This window comes from Apium graveolens, chromosome 4 (genome assembly GCF_009905375.1).
Source record: "Apium graveolens cultivar Ventura chromosome 4, ASM990537v1, whole genome shotgun sequence".
Lineage (NCBI taxonomy): Eukaryota > Viridiplantae > Streptophyta > Magnoliopsida > Apiales > Apiaceae > Apium > Apium graveolens.
The window spans coordinates 99,184,030-99,195,223 of NC_133650.1; the positions used below are offsets into that span (position 1 = coordinate 99,184,030).

An 11,194-nucleotide genomic window follows, 5' to 3' on the forward strand; every position below is an offset into this window, starting at 1 on the left:
ATATCTATAATCGAGTTGAACATTTTTATTTCAAGAAAAAGTTCAAGAATTCCATTCAACCCCCATTCTGTAATTCTTGCTATATTGTTAAGGGACTAACAGTCCAGCTTTTCTTCTTTGTGACAAGAGCCTTGCCTTTGTCACTCTTCACTTTCTTGCAATCAGGAGATATGTGGCCTTTCTCACCACAGTTGTAGCATTTGACATTAGTATAATCTCCTCTGTCAGACTTTCCTCCTCTGCTCTCAGATCTTCTGAAATTCTTCTTATCAGAACTTGTGCCTTTCCTAGAAAACTTCTTTCCCTTCCTGAACTTCCTGTATGCAATATTTGTGATCCCTTTCACCATAAGAGCACACAGCTTCATCATCTCCTCATCAGCATCCATCTCAGGCAAGCTTTCAGATTCTGAGTCATCATCACTTTCAGAACTTGATGACTCGGTATCAGACTTTGTGAAGAGAGCTTTACCCTTGTCTTTCCTTGAGGTAGCTGCCTTGGGGGATTCTTCTTCAGCCTTAAGAGCAACTGTCCTTGACTTTCCACCTTTCCTCTTGCTTCTTTGTTCCATCTCAAGTTCATGAGTCTTGAGCATTCCATAAATTTCATCAAGAGTTGTTTCATCAAGATTGTAGTTGTCTCTTATTGTTGTTGCCTTCAAATCCCAGCATTCAGGAAGAGCTAACAGGAATTTAAGGTTTGAATCTTCAAGATCATACTCCTTATCAACCAGTGACAAATCATTCAGGAGTTTGACAAATCTATCATATAAATCAGTCAATGACTCATTAGCCTTTGAGTCAAAGTGTTCATACTCTTGAGTGAGTATTGTCTTCCTGTTCTTCTTAATCGTATTAGTTCCCTGACACCGTGTTTCCAGAGCATCCCATATCTCCTTTGCAGTCTTGCAGTTTATTACCCTGTTTGACATTACATTATCAATGGCACTATTCAATAAGTGTCGTACCTTAGCATCCTTAGCAATTGATGCGATATCTTCAGCAGTGTAATCACTCTTCTCCTTTGGTACAGTCTTTGCTGCTTCACCTGCAACTACAACAGCGAGCTTGGTTGGTTTGTGAGGCCCTTCCTTGATTCTATCAAGATATTCTGGATCTGTAGCTTCCAGAAACATGGTCATCCTCACCTTCCATATGGCATATTCAGATGGTCTTAATATGGGAACTCTGATAGTCTCATATCGGCTTTGAATTTGTGTTTTAGGAGGTTCTTCAGTTTTGGTGGGCTTAGTTAAAGTTTCTGTTTCAGACATGATTGTGTTTGGATCTTAAACTGTTTGTGCGTTAACAGATAGGCTCTGATACCACTTGTTAGGTCACATACACACACTGTAGAGGGGGTGAATACAGTGTATAGTATAATCAAATCGAACTTTAATAACTCAAGTTACAGAAAACAAACTTTATTGAAACAATAAACTCTGTTACAATATGGAACTGTTACCTCTCAGTGATGAACAAATATCACGAGAGCTGCTAGGGTTACAATGAATAATCTTCTCGAATATGATAACATTTATAGTGTAAACCCTATGTTTGTGTTTATATACTACACAGTTACAAGATAATCGTTAATTGATATGGAATAAAATTCTGCTTCCTAAAATATATCAATCAGATATCTTTTCTTCCAAGTATTCTATTCTTCATAGAATTCCTTCTTCATGCATATCTCTTCTTATGTTTGTCTCGATCTTCTTTCCTTTAATCAGCTGTTGTCCTTATCTGAACGTCCTTCAGTACTTAAGTTCTGATATCCATCTTCTGATGATTATTTCCTGATAATATAAGTACTGATATCCTTAAGTCCTGACTTCCAGTAAGTACTGATTTATCCTGTTTAAGTAAGATCTGAAAACTAAACATAAATCATATTAGCCATGACATTATCAAATATATCTAACAGTTATAACTAATCTTATGTTCACCTTTTGAAAATCTTATTCTTCGAATTCATACATGATTGGTCTTTCCCGAATTCATTAGTTCTTATCCCAATAGTGTTTCACAGAAGCGTACCTCACTAATCACGTTATATCTCTATGCTCGTTCTTCTATAATCATGTTAAAGATCCTTATGATAATAACTAAACATGGTATTTCCTTTTTAAAACAACTTACTCATCACGATGCCCTGATTGCACCATGATAGCACTGATCCTTCAGTCTCATATTACAACAATCGGTTTTCCACTATACCTATCTTTGTTCGGAAGGCAGTTAGCCTTGGAAAATGATTTTCACGATATCGATGAAATTTAGACAATCTTAAGAAGATTTCAAAATCTAACATCTGAACAAATAATGAGCTCTGAATAAAAGAGTCACCACACTCAGAAAATTAATAACTTGGAAGGAAGAATACAACAAGGATTATCCTTTCATGTCCTTAGAATTTTATATTGTGATATTATAGAGAATATCCATTGAAAGCAATGATTGCTGAATAATAACATCATACGAATGATACTTGTAAGATTCTCCCATTGAAAGAATACTTCTCTTTTCGAATAACGAAGGAAATTTGAAATAACATTCTCAACCAAAGGTTAATCATTGAGGTTTCAAAATGATGTTATTTTGAAGGAAGGAATTTTACTCAATGATTAACAAATAAGGAAGTATATTATTCTTTAATCACTTTATGATTTTAATTGGATATTCGTTATATAAACGAAAGAATAAAATATTTCATGAACAAAATATTTCATAAAACTGAATATGAATTCTCGTTTGAGTGGGCGACCTAGTTAGGTCTCAATTAAATCAATCTTTGAAAATTTCATCAATAATTAAATTTTGCATATATAATGCACTTTAAATCGATCCTTTTTATTTTCAAAGTTTGTAATTTGTAGCAGTTTTTGTCGCGTAAATCACTTTTAGTAAAACGGCCATAACTTTTGATCCGTAAATCGGAATCAAGAGATTTAAGTGCCTAAACGATCCTTATAATATTATATATCATAATTAAGGGTTGTTTTTCAAGAAACTACAGTTTACATCTTCAGGACTTTCTGCAGAAACTTAAAGTTACGTTTTGTTCGTTTTAGCGAGATTACGGTTACGAAAGGAGTTTCGTCTATGCCTTAAATCTTTATACTACCATCAACAATCAACATATCATCATCACCACACTAACTACTCTCAATAACATCATGTTCTTGAGGCAACAACAATTAACCTTTAATCTACTTAGCTAAACATCAAGATTACAACAATATTTCCACCAAAACTAGGTTTACAACTATGTTCTAAAAGAATCTTGAACTTAAATCTTAAGTAAGGTTGGGTCAAATATTTATTCCTTTCTTGAGATCTTGAGATGTATTCTTGATGATGGTGAAGTCTTGGATGTGCTTAGTATGGTTTTGGAACCTAAAACAACCATTAAAATCAAGAAACCAAAGAAGAGTTACTATTCACACTTTTCATTATCATCTTTGTTGAATTTATTTCACCCATCAAACCTTGATAAAAAGAGCTAAAAGATTTATCTTACCTTAGTTTGGTTGGTATGAAACTTGAGAAATAATGGGAGAATTTATCCATGGCTAGAGCTTGATGATTTGATTTTGAATTCTTGGTTTTTTAGAGAAAGGGTCGAATGAAGCTTCTTTGGGAGAGAGGGAGTGTTTTTGTGCTTGCTTAATGGTTGCTTCATGGAAATAATGCAAGTGATAGCTTGTAATTGATTTTTATTCTCTAGTATATATCCTAGGATTTATTCTTGTTGCCAAATCCTTGGACAAATCTAGCTAGGCTTCCTAGTTTACAAGCTAACCTAATTAGCTTAGCCATTTAGCTTACTATTCTCTAATCCTTGGTTGATCATCCTATATCTCTAGATCACTATTTGATAAAGTAACCATGGTTACTTTTCTACCATGGTTAGTTAGTGAGTTACGTTTATTTAATCGTTTACGCGTTTGTTCGGCCGCTTAAACGTTTTCGTAATACTTTCTCGTAAACGGTTCACGACGTAAATCCTTTCGTATTTATTCCTTATGTTTTGAATTATCGTACTTGGATATAAATCCGTAGGGTTTTAAATTCATAATTATATTGTGATCCTCGTAATCCTCGATGATTCGTAAATATCGTCATTTTTCAAAGTTCGTTTTCTTCAAAAACTAATAGCATTTACATACACTCATTTGGTACGTATAATCATAATATCAACTTCGAAACTCATTTTCTCATGCACAACATAGTGTGGGCTAAAAAAAATTCCCGTATGTCATGGTTACCATTCATAAAAGTCTTTTTTTGATGTCAAAAATTTGGGTTTTTTTACAAGATATCCCTCTGTAAGTACTAAAATCTTCCAAACAATTTGTTATATGATCTGTTGCTCAACTATCTAGCAACCAATTTGATCTTGAGCAAGAAAGGAGACAAGTTTTACCAGTAAGCAATGCAGTATGATTGCTAGATTCAGCATTCTAATCACCAGCACAAGCAGAATTTTCACCAACAGTCTGCTTATTTAGTAGATCCATCAATTGAGAATATTGTTCCACAGAGATATTGCCTGAGTGACTAGCAGGTACTTCATTCTTTTGTTCTTCAGTAAAATGTAACTCTGAACGGCCCTGTACAATTGCAGCTACCCTTTCCTTAGGTCTAAAGTTAGATGGATACCCATGTATCTTGAAACACCTCTCAATACTGTGGCCAGGAACCTTGCAGTGAGTACAATAGTAATTGGAACCTGGTTTGTTACTAGCACCAAACCTCTTATTTCCACCAGAATTATCAGCTCTAGCATTAGAAACTCCTCCTTGACCATTGAACTGTGTATTCCTAAAATTCCAGAACCTCCGGAGTTGTTAAACCTCCAAGCATTTTCCATAAAGGCCATAGCCTCAGTCTGATTTCCTAAGTGAGAAATTTTCTTGTGCCTCTCCTCTTGTGCAAACAGTCTATATGCAGCAGACACATTAGGCAATGGATGCATCATCAAAACATTGGCTCTTACAGCAGCAAAAGAGTCATTCGGTTTCATCATAAATTGAAGAAGTTTCTGATCTTGTTGCCTATCATGAATCCTTTGAGTCAAATTGCATGTACACAATTTACATGTACACTGAGGCAATGGATTTGCATCAGCAATACTATCCCAAACAGTCTTAATAGCAGTAAAGAACTCAGAGATACTCCGTGAACCTTGCACAATCTCAGAAAGCCTTTGTTCAAGAGAATAAACCTCAGTCATTGAAGCATATCCATATCTCCCTTCAAGATCGGACCATATTTCCTTTGTAGTTTGCAGAAACAGCACACTCTTTGCAATAGTAGCATCTAGATTAAAAATAATCCAAGAAATGACAAGATCATTGCATCTTGACCAGAATTTGTACTCAATTGAAGCTCTGTCAGGCATAGCTATAGTTCCATCCACAAATCCAACCTTATTTTTAGCAGATAAAACAAGTAACATCGAACGCTTCCAGTTATTAAAGCCATTACCATCAAACTTGACTGAAACTAACTGAGTCGACGAAGCATCAGACGGATGTATGTAATATACGCTCGAGGGATCATGATTATTAATCACATAACCAGACGGAGAAGAATCCATATTAGATTTTTTCAAAGAGGAATTTGATCAAACAGATGGTGAACACGAGAAATTGATCGAAATATAAGCAATGAATACGAAGTGAGATCACTAATTCAGCGATAAAACGAATCAATACTCAGAATTATTGACGGAACAACAAAAGTTTTCAGCACAAACAATCAATCAATCTGATCAAGAAATAACGAAATGTAACTACCAATCAGAACAAAACGATACAAATTTGATCAAGAAATGATAGATCTACAAAGTAATCACAACGAATATAACAACAACGACTATTCAAAGACGAAGACGAAGAAATCAATCTGAATATCAAGATCGATTCCGCTCTGATATCATGAAAATTTCAGTGAAAAAGAAGCAAGAACTTCATTTCATTAATGGAGAAAACTGTACATACATGATGTGTGTGTAAAGAATGACAGATTAACAATCACTGTACATCTACACTGAATATATATACAGAGAAAATGAACTAAAGCTTCTAACTAACTAAATGGCGGGAAATAACTAACTTTCAAATAGACCACTACTAGCCTATCAAGTAACTCCAGCTGCCATATACTGATTGTTGACTTTATTTGACTGAGTCATGTTGAGTTGTGTTGACTGTAAGTTATTATCGTGTGTGCGCGACGAGCGACACTTGGAATGTGTTCTCCTCGGAGAGAGCTTTCCGAGACACTTTAAATCTCTCAAAATGACTAAGAGATGGATGAGATATGATCATCCAAAGTTACTCTCTTAGTAATGGAAATTTATGTAAAAGAATGAATGTCCCACATTGAATTTGCAAATGAGAATGCATAACTTTATATAGCAAAACATTGTAGTGTTCAAATGTGTTATTTATGTATTGCTCCAACACCTACATGCGCGCGTAAGGGGTGCAAATCTTGGGCTTTCGAGGGGCCACACAGCCGTCTTTGGGAGGCTAACGACTCGCACATACAGTGAGGGCCGTAATAGCTTTAAACAAACAGTTATACGGCTGGACTCGAGAGCATCTCCTTCATATCCTTCTTGTTTATTTTCGCAGTTTATTACTTTGTTATTCACACACACACACCCTTATATTGTTTGTATTATTCTCAGATTGTGATAATAGAAGAAATATGAATATTTCCGCAATGACCACTACAAAAAAAACGGCTAAATTCAACCGCCCAAAAAACGGTTGTATTTAGTTAAATTCGACCGTTTTCGGTCGTATTTAGCTAAATACGACCGGTTTTTGGACCGGTTGTATTCGCTCGAGTAATATTTAGTAAACCGGTTGTATTTAGTACTAAATACGACCGACTAAATACAACCGGCTAAATACAACCGCTTAAATACGACCGGCTAAATACAACCGCTTCTGGTCAAATTTGATTTTTCACTAAAAATTTGAAAATCCCGCCCAAACTTTTAAATTTTTTGAAAAAATTTAAAAAGTCTGCCAAAAATCAAATTCGACCGGATATGGTGGAAAAGACAATTCTAAATTCGACTACATTCGGTCGAAATAAGGAACACCAAATTCAAAAAAAAAATACAGAGCCGGAAGCTAGATATTTTCCGAATTCCGATGAGCCTCACAAAAAAATACATTTTCTGCATCAACCCATTACACAACTTCCTAAAGCCACGGAACAGAGAAAAACCATTACTGAAGTTGAATTAATCGCGGATGAAAAGTGTGTGTATACAGAGGAGAGGCGGTTGCGCGGTGAGAGAAGAAGAGAGGGTAAGGTGAGAGATGAGCCTTTTGTCTCGTTGCGGCCATGTTTCTTCTCTGTATCGCCGCCGCAATCACCACCGTCTACTTCCTTTTATTCAAATCCAAACACCCTCAAATCACTGTTAACGCCGTCCAATTCCCCACCTTCACTCTCTCTGACGACGCCGTTAACTTCACCTTCTTCCAGTTCGTCACCGTTATTAACCCTAACCGCGACACCTTCACGCATTACGACAGTTCGTTACAGCTTGATTAGTCCGACGATACAGTCGGATTCGTGTTTATTCCGGCTGGGAGGATTTATGCCAGGAGGAGCCAGAGGATGTCGGCGAAGTTTGAGGTAGAGAGGTTTATGGTGCCGGAGAAGAGGAGAGTGACGGCGACGGTAGGGGATGGAGTTGAGACGAAGGGAGTGTTGGGTTTGGGTGGGGGTGGGTGGTGGGGCTTGTTAAATAATATCTTTTATGTTTATTTATAATTTTGTTTTAAAACATGTGATTTGAACCATTGGATTGTTGATTTAGAAATCGAATTTCGTGCGTTAGATGTAAGTCACACGGATCACTGACATGGCACTAAATTCAACCGTCATCGATTGTTTTAGGACTGTCAATTTATAAATTCAAACAATATTGGTTGATATTACCCATTTTACGTTATTAAAATTAAAATTACTCATAATTTCTTGGACAAAAAAAATAATACATTATTAATCGTTTTCTTACAAAATATTGTAATTTATTTTAACAACTCGTTATTTAATATTAAAAATGAAATCATAATTTTGGTTAATTTTATTATAAATATAACTAATAAGAGTGTGTCGTGAAATTTAGGATATTAAGTTTAAATATATCTTATTTGTAAAAGTATTCAATGTCTAATAATTAAAAAAAATTGAAATTTTGCATATAACATTTTATTTTTACCATTTTAACATCAGTACGGTTGTATCTTTCTACCATTTTCAATATATGATATGTCTTAACTCCTAAACTAAATAGTAGTATACGATATGTTTTTTGTTAAAATAATCAAAGTCTGAGGATTAATTTTTTTTAAAATTTTGCCAAAAACATTTTCGTTTAACCATTTTCACAACTTTACGGTTGGATCATTCATAAATATTTTGAAAAAGGTCAAACTACTAGTTGACTATTAAAATAGCAAACCAAATACATTTAGTGATATGACAAAAAATTTTGAAAAAAATAAATATATTTGGTTTGCTTTTTTAATTGTCAACTAGTAATTTGACCCGTACTTCTAACTAGTGTTTAATCCCATATTGATGATTCGATATTTTTAAAAATATTAATGAATGATCGAACCGTACGGATGTCAAAATCTGTATATTTTATTGATATGACAAAAATTTTAGAAAAAAAATAAATATATTTAGTTTGCCTTTTTAATAGTCAAAGAGTAGTTTGACCAGCACTTCTAACTAGTGTTTAATCCCATATTGATGTTTCGATATTTTTAAAAATATTAATGAATGATTCAACCAAACGGATGTCAAGATCTATATATTTTAGTGATATGAAAAAAATTTTAGAAAAAAATAAATATATTTGGTTTGCTTTATTAACAGTCAACTAGTAATTTGACTCGTACTTCTAACTAGTGTTTAATCTCATATTGATGATTCGATATTTTTAAAAATATTAATGAATGATCCAACCATACGGATGTCAAGATCTATATATTTTAGTGATATGACAAAAAATTTAGAAAAAAATAAATATATTTGATTTGTTTTTTTAACAGACAACTAGTAATTTGACCCGTACTTCTAACTAGAGTTTAATCTCATATTGATGATTCGATATTTTTAAAAATATTAATGAATGATCCAATCGTACGAATGTCAAGATCTGTATATTTTAGTGATATAACAAAAAATTTAGAAAAAAATAAATATCTTTGGTTTGCCTTTTTAATAGTCAAAGAGTAGTTTGACCAGTACTTCTAACTAGTGTTTAATACCATATTGATGTTTCGATATTTTTAAAAATATTAATGAATGATCCAACTGTACGGATGTCAAGATCTGTATATTTTAGTGATATGACAAAAATTTTAGAAAAAAAATATATTTGGTTTGTTTTATTAACAGTCAACTAGTAATTTGACATGTACTTCTAACTAGTGTTTAATCCCATATTGATGATTCGATATTTTTAAAAATATTAATGAATGATCCAATCGTACGGATATCAAGATCTGTATATTTTAGTGATATGACAAAAATTTTAGAAAAAAATAAATATATTTGATTTGCTTTTTTAACAGACAACTAGTAATTTGACCCGTACTTCTAACTAGAGTTTAATCTCATATTGATGATTTGATATTTTTAAAAATATTAATGAATGATCCAACCGTACGGATGTCAAGATCTGTATATTTTAGTGATATGACAAAAATTTTAGAAAAAAATAAATATCTTTGGTTTGCCTTTTTAATAGTCAAATAGTAGTTTGACCAATACCTCTAACTAGTGTTTAATCCCATATTGATGATTCAATATTTTTAAAAATATTAATGAATGATCCAACTGTACGGATGTCAAGATCTGTATATTTTAGTGATATGACAAAAATTTTAGAAAAAAAATATATTTGGTTTGTTTTATTAACAGTCAACTAGTAATTTGACATGTACTTCTAACTAGTGTTTAATCCCATATTGATGATTCGATATTTTTAAAAATATTAATGAATGATCCAATCGTACGGATATCAAGATCTGGATATTTTAGTAATATGACAAAAATTTTAGAAAAAAATAAATATATTTGGTTTGCTTTTTTAACAGTCAACTAGTAATTTGACCCGTACTTCTAACTAGTGTTTAATCCCATATTGATGATTTGATAGTTTTAAAAATATTAATGAATGATCTAACCGTACGGATGTCAAGATCTGTATATTTTAGTGATATGACAATAATTTTAGAAAAAAATAAATATCTTTGGTTTGCCTTTTTAATAGTCAAAGAGTAGTTTGACCAGTACTTCTAACTAGTGTTTAATCCCATATTGATGATTCGATATTTTTAAAAATATTAATGAATGATCCAACCGTACGGATGTCAAGATCTGTATATTTTTGTGATATGACAAAAAATTTAGAAAAAAAATATATTTGGTTTGCTTTATTAACAGTCAACTAGTAATTTGACCTGTACTTCTAACTAGTGTTTAATCCCATATTGATGATTCAATATTTTTAAAAATATTAATGAATGATCCAATCGTACGGATATCAAGATCTGTATATTTTAGTGATATGACAAAAATTTTAGAAAAAAAATAAATATATTTGGTTTGCTTTTTTAACAGTCAACTAGTAATTTGACCTGTACTTCTAACTTGTGTTTAATCTCATATTGATGATTTGATATTTTTAAAAATATTAATGAATGATCCAACCGTACGGATGTGAAGATCTGTATATTTTAGTGATATGACAAAAATTTTAGAAAAAAATTAATATCTTTGGTTTGCCTTATTAATAGTCAAAGAGTAGTTTGACCAGTACTTCTAACTAGTGTTTAATCCCATATTGATGTTTCGATATTTTTAAAAATATTAATGAATGATCCAACTGTACGGATGTCAAGATCTATATATTTTAGTAATATGACAAAAATTTTAGAAAAAAATAAATAAATTTGGTTTGCTTTTTTAAAAGTCAACTAGTAATTTGACAAGTATTTCTAACTAGTGTTTAATCCCATATTGATATTTCGATTTTTTTAAAAATATTAATGAATGATCGAACTGTACGAATGTCAAAATAGTTAAAATTTAAATATTCTAATTACTTACATTTTTCCGTAAACTTTTTTTTTTAACAA

The 11,194-nt window shown here is 32.4% G+C and overlaps 1 protein-coding gene across 1 annotated transcript; it reads right to left on the reverse strand.

Moving 5' to 3' along the window:
* Window positions 1-4,465: 4,465 nt before the first annotated feature.
* LOC141718779 (uncharacterized) lies at window positions 4,466-5,604 on the reverse strand. The gene is made up of 2 exons (XM_074521163.1): window positions 4,943-5,604; window positions 4,466-4,826 (listed from the first exon to the last, which is right to left on the reverse strand). The coding sequence occupies exons 1-2, from the start codon at window positions 5,602-5,604 to the stop codon at window positions 4,466-4,468; spliced, it is 1,023 nt and encodes a 340-aa protein (XP_074377264.1).
* Between the last annotated feature and the right edge of the window lie 5,590 nt (window positions 5,605-11,194).